The following is a 24,954-nucleotide window of genomic DNA, read 5'->3' on the forward strand; positions in this document are numbered from 1 at the left end:
TCTGAGGTACAGAGAGATAAGAGTGCCTTGGTCAGCATCCCAGATGTATAACTTAATATTATACATGCTGTCCCAGATGTATAACTTATTATTTATTGCATTTGTATCCCACATTATCCCACCTATTTGCAGGCTCAATGTGGCTTACATAGTTTTGTTATGACATTGTCATTCCAGAATATCAGATACAGTTAGTAGTATGAAGAGATTAAGTAGGGAAGAAAGAGGAAGTAATTGGACGGGTGATAGTAGAAGTGGATTTTCCTAACTGGTTGGGGGAGAGTGAATTAGTGGAGCTGTTGGTTCTTGTTGTAGGCCTTGTTGAAGAGGTATGTCTTCAGAGATTTGCGAAAGTTATTTGATTCGACAATTGATTTCAGGTCTGTGGGTAGAGCATTCCATATTTGCGTGCTCGTGTAGGAGAAGGTAGTGGCATGCATCAGCTTGTATTTTAGTCCTTTACAGCTGGGAAAGTTCAAATAGAAAAATTTGCGGTATGTTCTTGTGGCGTTTCTGGGAGGTAGGTCCACTAGGTTCAGCATGTAGATCGGGGTTCTGCATGGATAATTTTGTGTACGATCGTACATATCTTGAACGCAATGCGTTCTTTAAGTGGGAGCCAGTGCAGTTTCTCTTTAAGGGGTTTTGCACTTTCATATTTAGGTTTTCCAAATATGAGTCTGGCGGCAGTATTCTGGGCTGTTTGGAGTTTTTTGATGGTCTGTTCTTTGCAGCCTGCATATAGTGCGTTGCAGTAATCCAGATGGCTTATTACCATTGACTGTACCAGGGTGCGGAAGACGTATTTCGGGAAGAATGGTTTTACTCTTTTGAGTTTCCACATGGTGTGGAACATCTTTTTTGTCGTGTTCTTCACGTGGGTATCAAGAGTGAGGTTTCGATCAATAGTAACTCCAAGAATTTTCAGGTTTTGTGAGACAGGAAGAGAGCAGTATGGTGTGATTATGGTAGAGAAGTTTTTTGTGTTATGTTGGGAGGTGAGTACAAGACATTGTGTTTTTTCTGCGTTAAGTTTTAGTTGTAATGCATCCGCCCAGGTGTGCATGATTTTGAAACTTTGGTTGATCTCGTTGGTGATTTCATTTAGATCATGTTTGAACGGGATGTAGATTGTGACATCGTCTGCATATATGTAAGGATTGAGGTTTTGGTTGGCTAGCAGTTTGGCTAACGGTATCATCATTAGGTTGAATAAGGTTGGTGATGGGGGGGGGGTTCCTTGGGGTACGCCACATTCGGGTGTCCATGGGGGTGATCTGTCCGCGTTCATTGTTACTTGGTATGATCTTGTGGTTAGGAATCCTTTAAACCATTTGATTACTGTGCCTCCTACTCCGAAGTATTCTAGTGTATGTAATAGTATTTCATGATTAACCATGTCGAAGGCACTGGACATGTCGAATTGTAGGACGAGTATGTTGTTACCAGTTGCGATTGCTTGTTTGAATGAGTTCATTGCGGCTACTAGAACAGTTTCTGTGCATGGCCATTAATTTGGAAAATGGCAAATCTGCTTTTATTTTCTGGCTGCGGTAGAAATGGCCTTAGCGTGTGGGAAAGATCCGTGTAAGGGTGCACTAAGGCCACTGTCTACCACAGCTTTGTAAAAGGACCCCCATTGTTTGCTGGTTTTGACTGAAGTATATTTTGCTTCCCCAGTACACAGATTTGTGCCCAGAAACACTTCTTGTTTTTAATCCATTTTGACATTGTTGAACAGCGATATCTCCAAGAAACTGATTAACCAGATACAGACACATGATTTAGCGTTGTAAATGCATATTGAGAAAAATAAATCTCATAGAAACCATTACGCTACTTGACCTTTTTGTAATTTATGTAGTAACTACTGGTCCTGTATCGTGTCTGAGCTCTTTCCTCTTGCATGCCTTCGTTTGATAGTGCATGTTCTGTTCCATTAGAATGATGCTCTATTTAGCAAAAGTTCCACTTTAAGTCTGCTGATGTATATTATACAGTCATATGCTGTCTTCATATTACTCCCCCACCCTGAAGGCGGCAAAAACCTGCAGAGCTGAAGGCTGTTGTTTTGTGTTCACAGTGAATTTAAAACTGACTGCAGCTGAAGAATAGCCCATTCTCTGTGTCTTGGGATGGATGATATGACCTTTAGGATCCCTATCTCATGAGAATGGACAGTACACCAAACTTATATGCGGCAAATGAAACTGTAATCCTTGAAAAGTGCCATGATTTCTGTATACATATTTGTATTTTTTCCCTTCAGCAGTATTTCTCTTCATTCGTAAATAGTCTCTGAAAGAGGCTCTGCTTTCCAATTCATAGTTCTACTCAGTATGTCCTCCTAGAAAAAAAAATATTCTTTCTCACTGCTAAAATTCCCCTATGAAAATGCTGCTGTTTGGTTTTCGGTGCTTGGAAAGCGTGTGGGGCTGCACAATAGAGAGAAATATATAGCTGAAAAGTTTGTGGAAGTACTTTTGGCTGAGAGAAAAGTGTTGTTTTTGGACAGTATTTTGGATCTCAGAGACATCTTAGATGTTTCATCCCACTAGAGCACAGCTGTAAATGGAACTGTAGATGTGCAGCATTAGTAGGAGTAATTTGTAAGTATGTTTATTACTACTGTGAGCTCTGAGCAGTGATGTGCTACAATTTTCTTTTCATGGGAATCTCGCCAGCCCCGCTTCTCTCAACGATACACTGTTTGTTTTCATAAAATAATTTAACCAGTCACTCCCACCTTGTGTTCTGATATGAATCTGCAGTTTCTCAGGGGGACAGTTATCAACGTGAGCTACTGTTAAGTCGGGTTAGACTTAGAGGGTAAAATGATAAGGGGCATGCACTTTAAACAGTAAAGTATGTGCCCATATTGGTGATATTTTAGTCATTTACATGTACATGTGTTCATACATGTGTATACAAACCTGCACAAAAGCACATGTTTTGAAATGATGGCATGGACTTTGCCAGTGGGTGTGCACAAGGGTAGTTTTGGGTAGAATGCACAAGTATGCATGTAAAATACTATAATTGACGAGTACTAGACAAATATTAACATGGACATTTACACCAGTTCTAGGTCTGGTGTAACATAACATAGTAAATGATGACAGATAAAGACCTGAGCGGTCCATCCAGTCTGCCCAACAGTCACACTCAGTGTAAATGTCCATTCCTGCTGCTTACTCTGGTATTTTATAAAGACAAGTAGGTGTGTACTTGTCTTAATAAACAGGCTTCACATAAGCACCTTAGGCACCCTGTTATAAGATTACTGTCTTTTTGTAAGCACTGAGCTTATTTGGGAGATTTTATTATTGTTATGAATCACTTCTGTTTCATATACCAGATATACACAGTATTGCTGTCCAATTCGTGATTCAAATCGATTCGCTGATTTCTTTTTGGCAAATTGATTTGAATTGATTTGTTAAAAAAAAAAAAAGGATAGTTTGATTCCACCCGCGTACCTTTTAAAACTGTTGTTCCTCGCAGGCAGCGAGCATGAGCAGCCAGCGACACTGCTCACAGCGGCTGCACTGCCTTCCCAGTGATGCAGAGTCCTGTTTCCGTGGAGGCGGGAATACACCAGAGGGAAAGCTGTGGGGCCTACAGGACCAGTGTACTCATTGGTTGCTCCTGTTTACTGCCAGAGAAGATCAACAGTTTTAAAAGGTATGTGTTGGAAACAAAGGGAAGACTGGCCAGTCCTAACAAAACCTTCTTGCCAATAACCATGTTTTTGGAGATTATTTCACTTGATTAACCTACAATACGTCTCTCAGGTATGCAGCCAAATTTCTCACTAAAAAGCTATTATTTCAACTATTGTACATAGACTCCCTTCCTCCATGTCCTTTTCCTCCTCTAAAACTAAAGTTGTGGTATTCAGATCACTTAGCGATTCAAGACTTCTCAACTCCAAATGTATGTATGCCTTTTTTTTTCTTTTGGCAACATTATTGGCCTTTTTTTTTCCTTGAGAAGTGACTGATTGTATGATGATCTTGTTTGTGCATGAATGCTATTTATGTAATGTGTTGCCAGCCAATACAGTAGATGGCTAATTTGTAACTGATCCTATAAGCTACTAATATTTTGAACTATGGTCAAATTAAATGAAGACCTAAAGGGGTGCCACAAGCTCCCAGTTCACAGTTAGAGTGCCCTTTCCTAATTTTAATGCCCTTCACATCTCAAATAGAATATTGTAAGTCTCTTTAGTCTGGGTCAGAGTAGGCATAAGACTGTAGCGCAGTCCTTGCATTAGGGAAACATGCTTTCCTTTTGAGTCAGTCTGTAACTCTGCAAACACACAAGCCTGAAAGGAAGGAAGACACTGAAAGTATCCCTTGCCATTGTAGCCATTTTGTCCAGCAATTTCCCTGTCCCAGGTCCGGCCCAACCATTAGGCAAGAGGGGATGGGGATGGGACGATATACAGCCTTTCTGTGGTTACAGTCAAAGCGGTTTACATATTATATACAGGTACTTATTTTGTACCTGGGGCAGTGGAGGGTTAAGGGCTCCTTTTACCATGCTGCGGTAAAATGGGGCCTGTGATGGTGTCAGCGCATGGATTTGCCGCATGTTGAGACCCCCTTTTACCGCAGCAGGTAAAAGGTTGTTTTTGGCCCAAAAGAAGAAATGGCCTTTGCTAATCACGGGGATTGGCATGTGGCCATTTCCGGGGTAGGCCGTACCGCCATCTATTTAGGTGACGGTAAGGGCTCCTGTGCTAACCTGTTGGTAACCGATTACCGCCAGGTAAGTCCCAGCGGTACAAAAATAAGAATATACCTTTGTTGCGACGGAAATGGTGTGCTCTAGGTGTGGGAACTACCACCGGTCTCCTGTGGTAACTCGACAGTAGTCCTGATTTGGCGTGCGGCAGAGTGACGGTAGCTCTACCGCTGCTTTGTAAAAAGACCCCTAAGTGACTTGCCCAGAGTCACAAGGAGCTGCAGTGGGAATTGAATCCAGTTTCCCAGGTTCTAAGGCTGCTGCACTGACCACTAGGCTACTCCTCCACTAGGTGGTCACTTAGGACAGCAGCTTCTTGGTGGGGGGGGGGGGCAGTAAAAAGCAACATGTTTAATATTTAATATAAGTATGCTGAACAATTATGCTGCCACTCATTCACATCCATTCACTCAGACACATCCCACCAAGTCACTCACTCATACACACTCAACCTAATCAATTTCATACAGATTCACTTACATGCACATCCCTTCTATTCACTTACATATACAGGGCATAGCCACTTATTCAATGGTACACATGCCAACCATTGACTGAAACCCACAGCCCACCCAAGTCAAACAAGCCAGTGCTCAATAAAAACTGGCAGATGTAGGACCCAACCTAAGTTTGCTTTTGACATTATCAGGCTTATTTTCAAAAGAGAAGGGCGCCCATCTTTCGACACAAATCGGGAGACGGGCATCCTTCTCCCAAGGTCGCCCAAATCGGCATAATCGAAAGCCGATTTTGGGTGTCCTCAACTGCTTTCCATCGCGGGGATGACCAAAGTTCACGGGGGGCGTGTCGGAAGTGTAGCAAAGGTGGGACTAGGGCGTGCCTAACACCTGGACGTCCAAATTCGGCTTTCGATTATACCGATTTGGACGACCCTGTGAGAAGGACGCCCATCTTACGATTTGTGTCGAAAGATGGGCATCCTTCTCTTTCGAAAATGAGTCTGTAAGTTACAACACTGGTAATTGGGAAGCAAAGCCAGTACTGGGTGGACTTCTACAGACTGTGCCCTGATGGTAGCTGTATAGATTTGGATGGGCTGGAATGGAGCTTTTCAAGGGCTTCGATAACAACTTCAAAAGTTTTAGAACAAGGACAATGCCGGGCAGACTTCTATGGTCTATGCCCTGAAAATAACAATGGAAAAATCAAGATCAGGTATACATATGTTGTATCACCTCATACCTTATGTAACGAATTTATCTTTTTGGGCAAACTGGCTGGATTGTGCAGGTCTTTATCTGCTGTCATCTGCTATGTTACTATGTTAAACAGTGCAAAAATAGGCTTTAATTAAATTATCACCCTATATGCAGATAAAAGTATGCAAAGTATACACATTCTACCATGTAACAACATACTTTTAACCAGCAGTAAGTGGAAATGTTCTGGGGAAGGGCGGGCGGAGAGGGGTTGTAACGAGTTTTGGAACTATGCACAATTTTCAAAAGTATGCAGTTATGTTTTTTCGCATTGAAACGTAGAAAATGTGAAATAGACACAGGAATACAAGTAAGGGGGTTGATTATTCCAGGGCCGCCAAGGGGGGGGGGGGGGGGGGGCAAAATTCCCTGGGTCCTGCCTCCAAGGGGAGACCTGGCGCCAGGGTCTGGCCTGCTTCTGTTGGGACCCAAGTGATTGTGTTAATGTGATAACCCGGTTCCAACACACAAGAGCAGGATAGCGACAGACCCCAGTGCTGTGCCTCCCTTTGAGGCCAGGGAGGAGCAGACACACTGACGCAGGAAGGTAGGGGGTGGAGGTGCGGCTGCGGCAGTCCTGGCTCTGTCGGTGGCCCTGGATTATTCAGCCAGATATTTAATGCCAGGTCATTGGTAGAATTCATTTTTTAAGACTTGGGACCCATACTCAGGGAATAATTTATTAATCCATAATCCTTAGATGTAGAATAGAAGAAACGCCCCAAGACAACAGACTGTTTTCTTGTTTGGGTTCATTATGAAACTTATATGTAGCAGTTCTTTTATTATAAACTAGACATTCCTACAACACTCTTTTCGGATGCTCATTAAAAACTTCATTCTTATTGCATGAAGCAGGGTTTATCCAATAATCGATAGAATGGAAACCTTCCATTCTATCATTTTATTTTTAGAAGATTCAGGCTCCTTCTAGAAAGAGAAGTTAAATAGTATGAACTCTGGTGTATGAAAAAGAAGCTAAAGGCAGTTCAAGTGTCTTTAGAAGGATGCAAACTTCATTAAGATGCTTTTGCCTTCCTTTTTCCTATTTCCCTTCTTTTTGAAGTGCCATTATGGCTTTTCAGTCTGCTTCCTGTGAGAAACCCTTTTCTCCGCTGTTATTCTTCCCACTAAAAAGGTGACTGAACTGGGGGTGTAGCTGTTTTGAAATTTTAAGAACCCTCTTCAGTCAGGATTGTGTGGATTTGGCCTGGGATTTGTGTTGTATCTGTGAAGAATGTACCTGTTATTTACGGACCTAATTCCCAATCTGGCTTCTGTTTAATATAGGACAAAGCCAGCATTTCACACTATTATTGAAACAGAGAAAAACAAGTTAATGATCTAAACCTTTTAATTCATATTGCTTGCCTATTGTAAAGCATTTTGAGTCTCTCAGAGACGGGCTTCATCATTCCTTCCTTTCCAGATATATATATATATATATATATATATATATATATATATATATATATATATATATATATATATATATATATATAGTGCAATCCGCTTAAGTGCAAGGGTCTGGGACCTAAGAAACACATGCAGTTAACCAGAGCGTGCACTTAACCGCTGTGTCCCAAAAAAGAAGCTTGACATCTGATAAACATATGTACAGTACTGTTTATTATACGTACAGTATACAGTCTCCGTTAACTGATGTTAGGCTTACTTGAAGTAATCAGTCATAGTCCTCTGTGCACTGACATCCAGTGGCCTCCAGATAGGCCCGCATGGTGTTGAGACTCTCCAGCGCTCTTGCAAAAGTGACAGGAGGTTGTTGAATTTCGTCAGCATGTGCCTCTCTGCTCATTTCATCATCAGCCGTTGCCTGCGTGTAGGCGCATATCTGGACATCAGTGCTGTCGTCAGCTGTTTGTAGATCGTAATCAACAGCTATGTAGTGATGAAACTCCTCTTCAGTAACACTGGCTAGGATTTCAATAGCCTGTTCATCTGATGCGTTTGAAAACAGCTGCATCTGTTTCATCCCTCTCCACATCCCTAACAAAGCTATTGGCTATTATGCTCTGATCCATAGGTTGGATCAGAGAGGTAGTGTTTGGTGTCAGGAAGACCACCTTGACGTTAGACAGCCTGACATCATCATTGTGTGCAGCACAATTATCACAAAGCAACAAAACCTAACGCTTTTGTGCCCGCATTCTAGTGTCTAACTTCTTTAGCCACTGCTTCCAAATTTTTCCAGTCATCCATGAATTTGCGTTAGCCTTGTATGACACAGGAAGTTGCTTAACATTCTTGAAGCAACGGGGCTATTTGCTCTTTCCAATGACGAGGGGTTCCAACTTCTCACGCCCATCCATATTGCCGCAAAGCAGGATCGTCAGTCGGTCCTTCGACGTTTTACTTCCTGTAGTTTCGGCTTGTTTGAATGCCAGTGTTCCATCAGGAATCACTCGCCAGTAGAGTCCGTTTTCATCAGCATTGAAAATGTCACGAGGTGCAAACTCGTTCAAGATGGTATGAAGAACTGAAACAACCCAATTTTCAGCACCAAAGTCATCAGCGTCTTGTTTTTCACCATGCTGTTTCCTGAATTTTATGTTGTTCCTCTCCTTCCATATTTCCAACCATCCAACAGTGGCTTTGAATTCAGTTAGTCCACGACTTTCAGCTAGCTGATTAGCTTTCTCCATAAGCACTGGACCACTGACAGGAAACTGTCTGCTCGACTTGAGAATACCACCAAAGAAGAGCATCTTCTACCTCCTCAGCTTTTCCCGCCCGTTTTCATTTCCGTTGTGGATTTGTATTGTTTTGCCAGTCTTCCAGAAGCTGGTCTTTCTGCTTCATGGTATTTGAAATTTGACTGGGATTGACACCATATTCTTTAGCAATAGATGCTTTTGTTTTCTAATTTTTTAAGAACTTCTATTCATTCAGCCAGTGTTAAAGTCTTTCTGTAAAGGAAGGAATGATGGCGCCCGTCTCTAAGAGTCTCAAAATGGAAGCAATATGAATATATATATATATGTGTGTGTGTGTGTGTGTGTTTTTTCCATTTTGGCCTGATATATATGCGGTTTCACTTTTGTTAAAATATCAGTATAACAAATCAATTAACTATAAATAATTTTATTTAAAAAAAGGCATGGAAATAGAGAATGCCTTCAATTAAAGGTGAATTATCCTACACATCTATTTCCACTGCTTTATTGCCTTAATTACTACTTGCATAAGTCTTTGGACTTCTGTTAGAAGTGTTTCACATATCTCAAGACGAGTTAAATTTTGGCCCAGACAATGCTAATGTTTTGACACCTTTTGGAGGGAAATGAGTGAGTAGATCCCGTTTTCCTCAATTCTATGGTTATATTCTGCCTAAAAAAAGAAGTTACTGTTTCGTGTTTGTTTCTGTTGTGAAAAATGAATGAAAAGAATATAAAGTTTTTTTAAAAACTTACAATTTTGTTAACCGCATTACAATAGTACAGTGACCAAATGCAAGCATAAATATAATCAATGACCAAATGCAAGCATAAATATAATCAATGAGGTAAACTTGGAAATGACAGATTGAAACCTAATAAACATGTGCTCAGGGGTCGGTACTGGGACCAATTCTGTTGAATATATTTGTGAGAGACATCGTTGAAGGATTAGAAGGAAACGTTTGCCCTTTTGCAGATGACATGAAGATTGCTAACAAAGTGAATACCCCAGAGGGAGTAGAAACCATGAGAAGAGATCTCTAGAAACTAGAAGAATAGTCAAAGGTCTGGCAGTTAAAATTTAATGTGAAGAAGTGCAGAGTGATGCACTTAGGGTGCAGAAAATCAAAAGAGATGTAACATTGAGGGGCATAATCGAACGTCGCTGGCTATCTAATTTGGTGGTGGCGCAACAGCTGGCCGGAACCGTATTATCGAAAAAGATGGCGGATTAATACCTTTCAAATATTTGAACGTCTGTATCATATCACCCCTGTTTCTCCTTTCCTCCAGGGTATACATGTTCAGGTCAGCAAGTCTCTCCTCATACGTCTTGTAACGCAAATCCCATACCATTTTTGTACCTTTTCTTTGCACCGCTTCAATTCTTTTTACATCCTTAGCAAGATACGGCCTCCAAAACTGAACACAATACTCCAGGTGGGGCCTCACCAATGACTTATACAGGGGCATCAACACCTCCTTTCTTCTGCTGGTCACACCTCTCTCTATACAGCCTAGCAACCTTCTAGCTATGGCCACACTGTTTCGTCGCCTTCAGATCCTCAGATACTATCACCCCAAGATCCCTCTCTGTACATATCAGACTCTCACCGCCTAACACATACGTCTCCGTGGATTTCTACACCCCAAGTGCATCACTTTGCATTTCTTCGCATTAAATTTTAATTGCCAAACCTTAGACCATTCTTCTAGCTTCTGCAGATCCTTTTTCATGTTTTCCACTCCCCCTGGGTGTCCACTCTGTTACAAATCCAAGTATCATCCGCAAAAAGGCAAAGTTTACCTTCTAACCCTTCGGCAATGTCACTCACAAATATATTGAACAGAATCAGCCCCAGCACCGATCCCTGAGGTACTCCACCTTTCCCTCATCTGAGCGAATTCCATTAACCACCACCCTCTGGTGTCTGTCCGTCAACTAATTCCTAATCCATTTCACCACTTTGGGTCCTATCTTCAGCCTGTCCAGTTTATTTAAGAGCCTCCTGTGGGGAACTCTGTCAAAAACCTTGCTGAAATCTAAGTAGATTACATCTATAGCATGTCCATGATTCAATTCTCCGGTCACCCAATCAAAGAATTCAATGAGATTCGTTTGGCACGATATACCTTTGATAAAACCATGTTGTCTCAGATCTTGCAACTTATTGGCTTCCAGGAAATTCACTGTCCTTTCCTTTAGCATCGCTTCCATTACTTTTCCAATAACTGAAGTGAGGCTTACCGGCCTGTAGTTTCCAGCTTCTTCCCTATCACCACTTTTGCGAAGAGGGACCACATCCGCCGTTCTCCAGTCCCTCGGAACCTCTCCAGTCTCCAAGGATTTATTAAACAAATCTTTAAGAGGACCCGCCAGAACCTCTCTGAGCTCCCTTATCCTGGGGTAGATCCCGTCCGGTCCCATGGCTTTGTCCACCTTTAGATTTTCAAGTTGTTCATACACATTCTCTTCCGTGAACGGTGCTATATCCACTCAATTCTCAAATGTACTTTTGCCAGTCCATTGTGGTCCTTCTCCAGGATTTTCTTCTGTGAAAACAGAACAAAAGTATCTATTTAGCAAATTTGCTTTTTCTTCATCATTTTCTACATAGCGGTTTACAGTATCTTTTAATCTCACAATTCCCTTTTTAGTCATTCTCCTTTCACTAATATACCTGAAGAAATTTTTGTCACCCCTCCTTACATTTCTAGCCATTCGTTCTTCCACTTGCGCTTTTACCAGATGTATCTCTCTCTTGGCTTCTTTCGGTTTCATCCGGTATTCCTCCCCGTGTACCAAGTAGGAGGTGAGAGGTTGACAAGCACAGCGCAGGAGAGGGACCTTGGGGTAATGGTATCTGAGGATCCAGGCCAAAGTATCAGCCTGCCTGTCTGACATTGCTGCCTGGATGTCTCAGCGCCATCTGAAACTAAAATGACCAAGACTGAGCTTCTTATCTTTCCCCCTAAACCAACCTCTCCTCCTTCCCCATTCTCTATTTCTGTGGATAACACTCTCATTCTTCCTGTCTCAGCTCGTAACCTTGGGGACTTCTTCGACTCCTCCCTCTCCTTCTCTGCACATATTCAGCAGACTGCTAAAACCTGTCGTTTCTTTCTCTATAATATCACCAAAATTTGCTCTTCCTTTCTGAGCACACTACCAGAACCCTCATCCACACTCTTATCACCTCTCGCTTAGACTTTTGCAACTTGCTTCTCACAGGTCTCCCACTTAGCCATCTCTCTCTCCTCTTCAATCTGTTCAAAATTCTGCTGCACGACTAATGTTCCGCCAGTGTTGTTATGCCCTCTTCTCAAGTCACTTCAATGGCTTCCTATCCGTTTCCGCATACAGTTCAAACTCCTCTTATTGACCTATAAGTGCTTTCACTCTGCAGCTTCTCAGTACCTCTCCACTCTCATCTCTCCCTACATTCCTCCCCAGGAACTCTGTTCACTGGGTAAATGTGTCTTATCTGCACCCTTCCTCCACTGCTAACTCCAGACTCCGTTCCTTTTATCTTGCTGCACCATATGCCTGGAATAGACTTCCTGAGCTGGTACATCAAGCTCGATCTCTGGCCGTCTTCAAATCTAAGCTAAAAGCCCACCTTTTTCATGCTGCTTTTAACTCCTAACCCTTATTCACTTGTTCAGAACCCTTATTTTATCAGCCTCACTTTAATATTTCCTTATCTCTTGTTTGTCCTGTTTGTCTGTCCTAAGTAGATTGTAAGCTCTGTCAAGCAGGGACTGTCTCTTCATGTTCAAGTGTTCAGTGCTGCGTACGTCTAGTAGCGCTTTAGAAATGATAAGTAGTAGTAGTAGTAGGATCTCAAGGTGACGAAACAATGTGACAAGGCGCTGGCCGTGGCCAGAGGAGTGCTGGGCTGCATAGAGAAGGGTATAACCAGCAGAAGAAACGAGGTGTTGATACCCCTGTACAAGTCATTGGTGAGGCCTCAGCTTGGAGCATTGTGTTCAGTTTTGGAGGCCCTATCTTGCTAAGGACATAAAAAGACTTGAAGCGGTTCAGAGAAAAGCAAGGAAATTGGTATGGGGTTTGTGAAACAAGAGATGTGAGGAGAGACTTGATGATCTGAAGATGTATACCCTGGAGGAAAGGAGAGTCAGGGATAATATGATACAGACATTCAAATATTTGAAAGATATTAATCTACAAACAAACTTTTTCTGGAGACCAGAAGGTGGTAGAACTATAGGATATAAGTATAGGTTGCATAGGGGCAATTGAGGAATAATGTAAGGAAGTACTTTTTCACGGAGAGGGTGGTAGATACTTGGAATAGCCCTCTCTTGGGAGGTGGTGGAGATGAAAAGGGTAACAGAATTCAAAAATGCATGGGATAAACACAAAGGAATCCTGTATGGAAAGAATGGAGCCAAACAAACGAAGTGATGCGTAGATGACAACTCCAGTAATTGGGAAGCAAGGCCAGTGCCAGGCAGACTTCTATGGTCTGTGTCCGGATCGTGGCTGGACTGATTTGGATGGGCTGGAGTGTGTCTTCAATGACAGCTTTAGTAGTTGGAAAACGTTTTGTTCCCTGAAAATGGCAAGGATTTATCAAGATCAAGTATGCATATATGAAGTACCATATCATACCTTATGCTGTGAGTTTATCTCATTGGGCAGACTAGATGGACCGTACAGGTCTTTATCTGCCGTCATGTACTATGGTTTGTGGTTTATTAGAATTTGCTATTCCACCTTGACTAACTGGCAGCTCTTGGCGATTTACAGTAGTCCAAAACAATTAGAAAAAGTAAGGAACTGCAAAATTGATAGGGAAAATAGGAAAATGGATAAAACAGACACTCAGCGGAGCAAAGAAAGATTGGGGGGGGGGGGGGGGTTTACAAATGATACAAAACAGTGCAAAAAGGAGGGAAGGGGAGATGACAGGAGGATTTAACAGGAGAGAAAGGGGAGGATAGTAGCAGTCGGTCTCAATGGGTCAGTCAAAGGAGAAAGCCTTGGCGAATAAACAGGTCTTTAATCACGATTTTAAAGTCTTAAATGAGGTTTCTGCATGAATGTCTAACGGGAGGGGGAGTTCCAGTGGTAAGATGTGGCGAAGAAGAAGGCACGGTGAAGGGTATGTTACTATGTAGTGAACTACCTAGTAGGTAACGATATTGAAATCTGTTTCCCCACACTGAAACAGATTTTACAATTGCCCATTTTGTATATGATCAGTAGCATATTATTTTTATGACTGAATTGACATTTTTTTGACTACATTACCCCCCCCCCCCCCCTGTTTACTAAGCTGTGCTAGTGCTTGTCTTGCGCTAATTGCTGTGCCAGTAAACGGGGGGTTAATGAAAGAGGGTGATTAAAAGGTATTTGTTTAATTATGCTACATTTTTTCTTTCTCCTTAAGGTAAACTAAACAGCCAAGACAACTATAATAATATAATAAATAATAATCCTGGGAATCCGCGACTCTCGCCTTTTCCAAACTTGACTATAGTGTTACCTCTTGCTCAAATCAAACAGCCAATGACTCTGGGAAACATCACAAAACGAACAGGGTAAGTGTTTTTGCCATTATCTTTCATTTCTGATTGACAAAACTGATGTAGAAATACATTTTCATGTTGCAGAAATATGTCTTCCTGTTTAATAATATTACCAATTTCTAATTTTTGATTAAAAGATTTAGGGGTGTAGTTATCAATATGGGCTACTTTTAAGAAGTGTTATTTTACCATTAACTCATGCTAATTTAAGCACAGGTCCCATTTTGTGCAGTGAGACCTAGGGGCTCATTTTCAAAGCACTTAGACTTACAAAGTTCCATAGGTTACTATATTTTCAAAGTACTTAGCCTTCGAACTTTGGAAGTCTAAGTGCTTTGAAAATATGCCTCTAGCTAGTTGCTAATAAGTAAAATAACAGCAGCTCGTTGAATACTTCCCCCTTTAGTGACAATGCATTTGCCATAAAGTGAAAAAAGTGACCACTTGTGAGTACCTGTGGTAGATAATAAAAAACAAAATGTATGCACATGTTTGGAGGCCTTTCTCATTATTTCAACTGCAGTATGGATGTTTCTTTTATCTGTTGGGCCAAATGGCAGAGCTCAGTGCAAATTACCCCATGCTTCAATCATATGTCTTGTATTATTCTTACCTATGGAACTTTAGTGAATTGAAATGAACCTTGATTTTAAATCAGATGGTGAACAAAATGCTGGAAACAACACTATGACTGTTGGTTTCCAGTTCAAATAATGCAGTTCTTTCTTATATCCTAGTACTGTATGCTAGAGGTTAACACAAGGACAAATTTTGTCCCCATCCCGTTCCCATAAACTGAGACTCCATCCACACCCCATCCCCACAACAGTACAAAATCTCATTCGTACAAGAAGTGAGTGATCGTCTTGTTTCTCCGAGGACAAGCAGGCTGCTTGTTCTCACGACTGGGTTGACGTCCGCGGCAGCCCCCACCAACCGGAAGAAGCTTCGCGGGACGGTCGGCACGCAGGTCACGCCCACCGCGCATGCGCGGCCGCCTTCCCGCCCGTGCGCGACCGCTCCCGCCAGTTACTTTTTTCCCGCGACTGAGAGAGTGGTGCGTTTGCCTCTCTCTCTGTTCAGCCGCCGGATTTTCGACCGCGTTTACGCGGATCGTCGCTTGGACCGTTCGGTTCCCTCTGTTTTTTGTTTGTATTGTTTTAAAAAAAATTAAAAAAAAGAAATTTTTTCTCCCCTTTTTCCCTCGCTTTCTAGCGGGGACGCCACGTTGCGGCCTAGTGGCCGCTCGGTCGGTTGATTTTTTCGTGGTGTGATTTTAGCCACCATTGCCGACTTTGACTTCGCCGACGCGATTTTTCCGTCGATGTCCTCGAAGGTCCCGAGTGGATTTAAAAAGTGTGGTCGCTGCGGCCGGCCGATCTCGCAGACCGACACCCACGCTTGGTGCCTCCAGTGCCTCGGGCCGGAGCACAATCTCAAGTCGTGCGCTTTGTGTCTCGGTCTCCGGAAACGGACTCAGGTTGCGAGGCAAGTTCTGCGGGACCGTCTTTTTGGAACTTGCGCCGGCCCCTCGACGTCGACCTCGACGGCATCGGTATCGAAGGCCGGTTCTTCGGTACCGGTATCGATGCCCGAGACATCGGCACCGATGGCAGCGACCCCAGGAGAACAGGTCCCGTTGGCCCGCCGGTCCGCCGGTGAGAGTGGGGTTGAGAGGCCGCGTGGGCAGTCGGCCCCGGTCACTCCCTCAACTCGTGAGCCACGGGACCGAACCCTGTCGGACCCGGTACCTCGAGACCGAGGGGGATCGACCTCCTCCTCCTCCATGCCCTCCGGCACCGGTGACGTGCACCGGAAAAAAGATAAGAAGCGCCGTCACCGGGAGCCCTCGGTGCACCCTGAAGAGGAGTCGACGCCGAAGCGTCATCGCAGAGAGGAGAGATCTCCGTCGGTGGTGGAGGTACCGACGCGTCGGGGTTCCGGCACCTCGGTGCCGTCTCCTGGCCCCCAGCAGCTTCTGGCACCGACACCCTTACCGGCCCCACCGCCTTTCCCGGCAGCGGGCCTGGACGAGTGCCTCAGAGCCATCCTTCCGGGGATCCTGGAAGGGCTGATGCGCCAGGCTGTGCCGGCGTCGGGGGTGCTTGCGCCCCCGGCGCCGATGACTGTGGCGCCGGCGAGCTCTAGCCCGGCGCCGGGGCTGTCGACACCGCCGCCGCTTGCGGTGCCGGTCTCGACCGCCACGCAGGTGGAGTCCCCGTCGATGGAGGGAGCTCCGTCCCCGCCGGCGCGGGAGTCCACCGCTCGACGACACCGAGACCTTGGTGCCTCGACGTCGAGCCGGGCCCGGTACCGGACTCAGCTACATGAGCTAATGTCCGATACCGAGGATGAGGACTCGTGGGGGGAAGAGGAGGACCCGAGATATTTCTCCTCAGAGGAGTCTACGGGCCTTCCCTCGGACCCCACGCCGTCACCGGAGAGGAAGCTCTCACCTCCTGAGAGTCTCTCCTTTGCCTCCTTTGTGCGGGATATGTCTATAAGCATTCCCTTTCCCGTGGTCTCTGTGGAAGAGCCGAGGGCCGAGATGCTCGAGGTCCTCGACTATCCATCACCACCTAGAGAGTCCTCCACGGTACCGCTGCACAATGTCCTGAAGGAGACGCTGCTTCGGAACTGGGTGCGACCACTAACTAACCCCACCATTCCCAAGAAAGCAGAGTCCCAGTACAGGATCCACTCTGACCCAGAGCTCATGCGGCCCCAGTTGCCCCATGACTCAGCGGTCGTGGATTCTGCTCTCAAGAGGGCACGGAGTTCGAGGGATACCGCCTCGGCGCCCCCGGGGCGGGAGTCTCGCACTCTGGACTCATTTGGGAGGAAGGCCTACCAATCCTCCATGCTCGTGACCCGCATCCAATCTTACCTGCTCTATATGAGCATCCACATGCGGACCAATGTGCAACAGCTGGCGGACCTGGTCGATAAGCTCCCGCCGGAGCAGTCCAGGCCTTATCAGGAGGTGGTCAGGCAGCTGAAGGCGTGCAGAAAGTTCCTGTCCAGGGGGATTTTTGACACCTGTGACGTGGCATCTCGTGCTGCGGCCCAAGGTATAGTGATGCGCAGGCTCTCATGGCTGCGTGCCTCTGACCTGGACAACCGCACCCAGCAGAGACTGGCTGACGTCCCTTGCCGGGGGGATAATATTTTTGGCGAGAAGGTCGAGCAGATGGTTGACCAACTGCATCAGCGGGAAACCGCTCTCGACAAGCTCTCCCACCGGGCGCCTTCAGCACCCGCCCCCGCGGGCGGGCGTTTTTCCCGGGCTCGGCAGGCTGCACCCTATTCTTTTGCGAAGCGTAGGTACAACCAGCCGGCCCGAAGGCCTCGTCAGGCACAGGGACAGCCCCAGCGCGCTCGTTCCCGTCAACAGCGTGCGCCTAAGCAGCCCCCTGCGCCTCCACAGCAAAAGCCGGGGACGGGCTTTTGACTGGATCCATGGGAACATAGCCGCCCTATAAGTGTCCGTACCGGACGACCTGCCGGTCGGAGGGAGGTTAAAATTCTTTCACCAAAGGTGGCCTCTCATAACCTCCGACCAGTGGGTTCTCCAAATAGTGCGGTACGGATACGCCCTGAATTTGGCCTCCCTGCCTCCAAATTGTCCTCCGGGAGCTCAGTCTTTCAGCTCCCATCACAAGCAGGTACTTGCAGAGGAACTCTCCGCCCTTCTCAGCGCCAATGCGGTCGAGCCCGTACCACCCGGGCAGGAAGGGCAGGGATTCTATTCCAGGTACTTCCTTGTGGAAAAGAAAACAGGGGGGATGCGTCCCATCCTAGACCTGAGAGGCCTGAACAAATTCCTGGTCAAAGAAAAGTTCAGGATGCTTTCCTTGGGCACCCTTCTGCCAATGATTCAGAAAAACGATTGGCTATGTTCCCTGGATTTAAAGGACGCATACACTCACATCCCGATACTGCCAGCTCACAGACAGTATCTCAGATTCCGCCTGGGCGCACGGCACTTTCAGTATTGTGTGCTGCCCTTTGGGCTCGCCTCTGCCCCACGAGTGTTTACAAAGTGCCTCGTGGTGGTAGCGGCCTACCTACGCAAGCTGGGAGTGCACGTGTTCCCATATCTCGACGATTGGCTGGTCAAGAACACCTCGGAGGCCGGAGCCCTCCGCTCCATGCAGTGCACTATTCAACTTCTGGAGCTGCTGGGGTTTGTGATAAATTACCCAAAGTCCCATCTCCAGCCAACTCAGTCTCTGGAATTCATAGGAGCGCTGCTGAATTCCCAGACGGCTCAGGCCTACCTTCCCGAAGCGAGGGCCACCAATCTCTTGGCCCTGGCTTCGCAGACCAGAGCGTCTCAGCAGATCACAGCTCGGCAGATGTTGAGACTTCTGGGTCATATGGCCTCCACAGTTCATGTGACTCCCATGGCTCGTCTTCACATGAGATCTGCTCAATGGACCCTAGCTTCCCAGTGGTTCCAAGCCACCGGGAATCTAGAGGATGTCATCCGCCTCTCCACCAGTTGCCGCACTTCACTGCTCTGGTGGACCATACGGACCAATTTGACCCTGGGACGTCCATTCCAAATTCCGCAGCCCACGAAAGTGCTGACGACGGATGCATCTCGCCTGGGGTGGGGAGCCCATGTCGATGGGCTTCACACCCAGGGTCTGTGGTCCCTCCAGGAAAAGGATCTGCAGATCAACCTCCTGGAGCTCCGAGCGATCTGGAACGCACTGAAGGCTTTCAGAGATCGGCTGTCCTGCCAAATTATCCAAATTCGGACAGACAATCAGGTTGCAATGTATTACGTCAACAAGCAGGGGGGCACCGGATCTCGCCCCCTGTGTCAGGAAGCCGTCGGTATGTGGCGTTGGGCGTGTCGGTTCGGCATGCTTCTCCAAGCCACGTACCTGGCAGGCGTAAACAACAGTCTGGCCGACAGACTGAGCAGAGTCATGCAACCGCACGAGTGGTCGCTCCATTCCAGAGTGGTACGCAAGATCTTCCGAGAGTGGGGCACCCCCTCGATGGATCTTTTCGCCTCTCAGACCAACCACAAGCTGCCTCTGTTCTGTTCCAGACTTCAGACACACGGCAGGCTAGCGTCAGATGCCTTTCTCCTTCATTGGGGGACCGGCCTCCTGTATGCTTATCCTCCCATACCTTTGGTGGGGAAGACCTTACTGAAGCTCAAGCAAGACCGCGGCACCATGATTCTGATAGCGCCCTTTTGGCCCCGTCAGATCTGGTTCCCTCTTCTTCTGGAGTTGTCCTCCGAAGAACCGTGGAGATTGGAGTGTTTTCCGACTCTCATTTCGCAGAACGACGGAGCGTTGCTGCACCCCAACCTTCAATCCCTGGCTCTCACGGCCTGGATGTTGAGGGCGTAGACTTCGCTGCGTTGGGTCTGTCTGAGGGTGTCTCCCGGGTCTTGCTTGCCTCTAGGAAGGATTCCACTAAAAAGAGTTACTTTTTCAAGTGGAGGAGGTTTGTCGTTTGGTGTGAGAGCAAGGCCCTAGAACCTCGTTCTTGCCCTGCACAGAACCTGCTTGAATACCTTCTGCACTTATCAGAGTCTGGCCTCAAGACCAACTCAGTAAGGAATCACCTTAGTGCGATTAGTGCTTACCATTATCGTGTGGAAGGTAAAGCCATCTCTGGAGAGCCTTTAGTCGTTCGATTCATGAGATGCTTGCTTTTGTCAAAGCCCCCTATCAAGCCTCCTACTGTGTCATGGGATCTCAACGTCATCCTCACCCAGCTGATGAAACCTCCTTTTGAGCCACTGAATACCTGCCATCTGAAGTACTTGACCTGGAAGGTCATTTTCTTGGTGGCAGTTACTTCAGCTCGTAGGGTCAGTGAGCTTCAAGCCCTAGTAGCTCATGCTCCATATACTAAATTTCATCACAACAGAGTAGTGCTCCGCACTCACCCAAAGTTTCTGCCGAAGGTGGTGTCGGAGTTCCATCTTAACCAGTCAATTGTCTTGCCAACATTCTTCCCCAGGCCGCATACCCGCCCTGCTGAACGTCAGTTGCACACATTGGACTGCAAGAGAGCATTGGCCTTCTACTTGGAGCGGACACAGCCCAACAGACAGTCCGCCCAATTGTTTATTTCTTTCGACCCTAACAGGCTAGGGGTCGCTGTCGGGAAACGCACCATCTCCAATTGGCTAGCAGATTGCATTTCCTTCACTTACGCCCAGGCTGGGCTGGCTCTTGAGGGTCATGTCACGGCTCATAGTGTCAGAGCCATGGCAGCGTCGGTGGCCCACTTGAAGTCAGCCACTATTGAAGAGATCTGCAAGGCTGCGACGTGGTCATCTGTCCACACATTCACATCTCATTACTGCCTCCAGCAGGATACCCGACGCGACAGTCGGTTCGGGCAGTCGGTGTTGCAGAATCTGTTTGGGCTGTAAATCCAACTCCACCCTCCAGGACCCGAATTTATTCTGGTCAGGCTGCACTCTCAGTTAGTTGTTCTTCGTAGGTCAATTTCTGTTGTACCCTCGCCGTTGCGAGGTTTAATTGACCTGGGTTATTGTTTTGAGTGAGCCTGAGAGCTAGGGATACCCCAGTCGTGAGAACAAGCAACCTGCTTGTCCTCGGAGAAAGGGTATGATACATACCTGTAGCAGTTGTTCTCCGAGGACAGCAGGCTGATTGTTCTCACCTACCCTCCCTCCTCCCCTTTGGAGTTGTGTGTTTCATATTTTATTGCTTGTCATTCAACTGGCGGGAGCGGTCGCGCACGGGCGGGAAGGCGGCCGCGCATGCGCGGTGGGCGTGGCCTGCGTGCCGACCGTCCCGCGAAGCTTCTTCCGGTTGGTGGGGGCTGCCGCGGACGTCAACCCAGTCGTGAGAACAATCAGCCTGCTGTCCTCGGAGAACAACTGCTACAGGTATGTATCATACCCTATCAAAAATGATGGAACTAGTGTGGTGGAGTTTGAGTTTGTGGGGATGGGGACAAACTTAGTCCCCATCTACAGTTCATGAGGTGTAATATGCATTGTATAGAATACTCAAATACAATTTCTGTATTTTCAAGCAGTAATAATAAAATGTAAATGCTACTCCATAGTATACTATCCAGCTTATAATTGAAAAAGAAAAACGCCTATATTGCGACCCAAATCGAGAGATAGACGTTTATCTCACAAAAACGAATAAAGCGGTATAATCGAAAGCCGAATTTGGACGTTTTCAACTGCACTCCGTCACGGATGCGGACAAAGTTGATGGGGGCGTGCCAAAGGCGTGGTGAAGGCGGATCAGAGATAGGCGCCTTTCGCCACTAATGGAAAACAAATATGCGTTTTTAGCGAGAATTTAGGGCACTTTTCCTGGACCCTGTTTTCCCACGAATAGGGCCCCAAAAAGTGCCCTAAATGACCAGATGACCACTGGAGGGAGTCGGAGATGACCTCCCCTGACTCCCCCAGTGGTCACAAACCCCCTCCCACCACAAAAATATGCCGTTTCACAACTTTTTATGTTCACCCTCAAATGTCATACCCACCTCCCTGGCAGCAGTATGCAGGTCACTGGAGCAGTTATTAGGGGGTGCAGTGGACGTCAGGCAGGTAGACCCAGGCCCATCCCCCCCCACCTGTTACACTTGTGCTGGTAAATGGGAGCCCTCCACACCGCCCCCCAAACCCACTGTACCCACATGTAGATGCCCCCCTTCACCCCTTAGGGCTATAGTAATGGTGTAGACTTGTGGGCGGTGGGTTTTGAGGGGGATTTGGGGGGCTCAACACCCAAGGGAAGGGTGCTATGCACCTGGGAGCTCTTTTACCTTTTTTTTTTGTTTTTGTAAAAGTGCCCCCTAGGGTGCCCGGTTGGTGTCCTGGCATGTGAGGGGGACCAGTGCACTACGACTCCTTGGATTTATTCGTTTTTGAGCTGGGCGCTTTCATTTTCCATTATCACTGAAAAACAAAAACGCCCAGCTCACAAATTGTCGAATAAAACATGGACGTCTATTTTTTTCGAAAATACGGTTCGGTCCGCCCCTTCACGGACCCGTTCTCGGAGATAAACGCACATGGAGATAGGCTTGTCCGTTCGATTATGCCCCTCTATGTAATATATATTTCTTTATTGTCTTATCCTCTTTATACCTTCAGGAGCATAGTTATCAATGTGGGCTACCATAAAGATGTGTTATTTTACTGGTAACCCCAGTTATTAGTAACATTGCATAAAATGGAACCTGTGCTAAGATAAAATAACACGAGTTAGGGTAAACATACATCTTAACGATAGCCCACATTGATTGCTGCACTCCTAAATCTTTGGCTCCCCACTCTTTCCCCCTCCACATGGCATGCTCAGGTGTAAGCTTAGTATTGCTTGTTGGACAGCAGGAGCAAACACTATAATAGCAGTTGTCCTCCCTCCCAGGGCCTAATTTTTTCAACCTCCATATCATGCCTAGCCCCCATCAACCCTGACAGTTTTCTATGCCACAGTGCAAAACACTGTGACCTGAGCCAAGGGGCTGGCTCATAAAATCTAGTTCTAAATGATTCTTGTCTTTATTTATAGTTTATCCTTGAAATGTTGGCATATCTTTCAGCCATTTTTTATTCCCAGCTCTAGGCTGTGGTGATGGTGGACTGACAAAGTCAAAACAAAGGAAAAAACGCTTCCACAGGCAATCACCAGTCAAGTGAAGGGAGTGGAAGGCACCAGGACAAAGTCCAGGATAAACCAAAATATTCAGTTTATTTCTTAAAACCAGTAGAAGTATTCACAATACAATCTTCACATGCAGTATACAGGATGCACTTGACAAAACAAAATCCCAACAGAGGCCATGTTTCGGTACAAATGCCTTTGTCAGGGGACCTCATAAAAATATAGAAAATAGTAAGAAAAATGAGAATAATAAGAGCATAATCAATGAAATATATAAACAAACAAATTACATAAGGAAGAAACAGAGAAGATGAAAAATCCAACAAATAAGAGAGTGTATCTAGATGACGAAAAAATTTATACAGGCTTGATACCAAATTGAATAGAGTAGACATAAATGTGGAAGGAGCAGAAAATTGTGAACCCAAACTGTAAACATACCAATGGTGTGCTCAAGAAAAGTGCTAATCCAATATTTGAGACAGACTTGAAATGAAGCCTATGGTTTGAAAGGTATGCCACAAGAACCAAGTTAAATGTGTGAGTAATGAAAAGGAAAACAGCTATCTGTCAAAGTAGCACCAGCACTAGAACTGCAAACCACAAGTATCTATTGAGTGCTAACGATCAATGTGCTATTCTGTGATGTGAATAGAAAAATAAATCAAAACAACAGTACACTAAAATAAACACAGACTATATAGAAACCATAAAACAGACAAGCCAAATGGTAAATTGAAACAAAGCTGCAACAAATAAGCAATATTGAAAAGTGACACCATAGTGCAGTGACATAGAACTACTATATATGGTTAATGGAGAACTGTGACTAATATAAAAATGGGTGATATGAATCATCGGAGCTGAAAAGATTTTACAAAATAGTATAAAGAAAAAAGGAACGGGTGTGTGTATGTGGCCAGCATTGAATATGCTAATCTGTAAAGAAAGTATGAGAAAACTAGCTAGACAGTAAGATAAAACAAAACTACTACAAATAGACCCTACTGAAAAGTGACGCCATGGTGAAGTTGTAACATAATAGAGACGGAGGAATTTTTGAACCGGTTGTTTTTCTCTGTTGTGAGTTTTTTGCACTGATGCTTTTTTCCTTGTCTCTGAAACCATTGATAAGAATGGATTCTCTGCATGATAGAGGTTTATTACTAGGTATTTCTGTTTTCCCCTATCGGGAGATTTGAAGTTTCAATTATTTAATGATTACATATTCAGGAGCCTTAAATGAATTAATTGCTTGTCACATATTTAACAAACTGTGATTTGGAGTATTAGTTGAAGTTGTAACATATAAATAACGGAATGATGTGAACAATGTGTGATATAAATAATGTTTAATATAAATAATCAAAGCTGAAATAATACTATACTACACAAGCTGCTCAGTTAAAAAAATGGTAAGTAAACCTGAGTGGGTATTGTATATAGCCAGGAGTGAAACTGAGAGTTTAAGACACTGACAGTTAGAAAACACTACAACAATCCTATATAAACAGCCAAATTTAACAAAAATTATGAAAATGACATACCTGAAATGCATAAAGCAATGAGAATACCTATGCAAACGTCAGTAGCACCTTCTTAAAAATGCGCAAAAAGCACCAGCATGGAACGGTGCTCAAAGATACATAGTGAATATTTGACGTAAGCAGGAGACATAGTTATAATGCATATGTACGATGAAACGAATGTACTGGTACCCAAGTCTACATCAGTGGCGTGTCATCACAGAGGTCAAGAGAGAATATATACATATGTATGAATTGAATGAATGACAACCAGCATGTGACCTAAAAACAGAGATAATATGTATAGGTGTGGTCCCAAGTGAGAAAGGCCCCAGAATCATGCTGTATCACAATGCTAAAATGAAGCATTATTACATAAACCTGTAAAGTGAATGTATGTGAAACCTTGAAAGCATAACAATGTAAAAACAAATATTAAAAGTGTGCTTGAAACAGATATGCAAAGTGCTTGAGGTAAAAAATATAATGCAAATGTTTAAAACTGTGTGAGGCATCTGTAGAGAGGGCGAATAGATGTATATTCACAAAACGGAAAACAACATATACCAGCAGATAGCAT

At 45.2% G+C, this 24,954-nt stretch overlaps 1 protein-coding gene across 2 annotated transcripts in view; it reads left to right on the forward strand.

Moving 5' to 3' along the window:
* Positions 1-24,954, forward strand: part of BCAS3 (BCAS3 microtubule associated cell migration factor) — a 1,139,946-nt gene that overhangs the window by 566,835 nt on the left and 548,157 nt on the right. For both annotated transcript variants that reach the window (XM_030222408.1, XM_030222409.1), the window contains exon 16: positions 14,068-14,218. In XM_030222408.1, the coding sequence (XP_030078268.1) occupies positions 14,068-14,218 (151 nt within the window). The remainder of the gene's footprint in view (positions 1-14,067; positions 14,219-24,954) is intronic.

Source organism: Microcaecilia unicolor, chromosome 13, assembly GCF_901765095.1.
Source record: "Microcaecilia unicolor chromosome 13, aMicUni1.1, whole genome shotgun sequence".
Classification (NCBI taxonomy): Eukaryota; Metazoa; Chordata; class Amphibia; order Gymnophiona; family Siphonopidae; genus Microcaecilia; species Microcaecilia unicolor.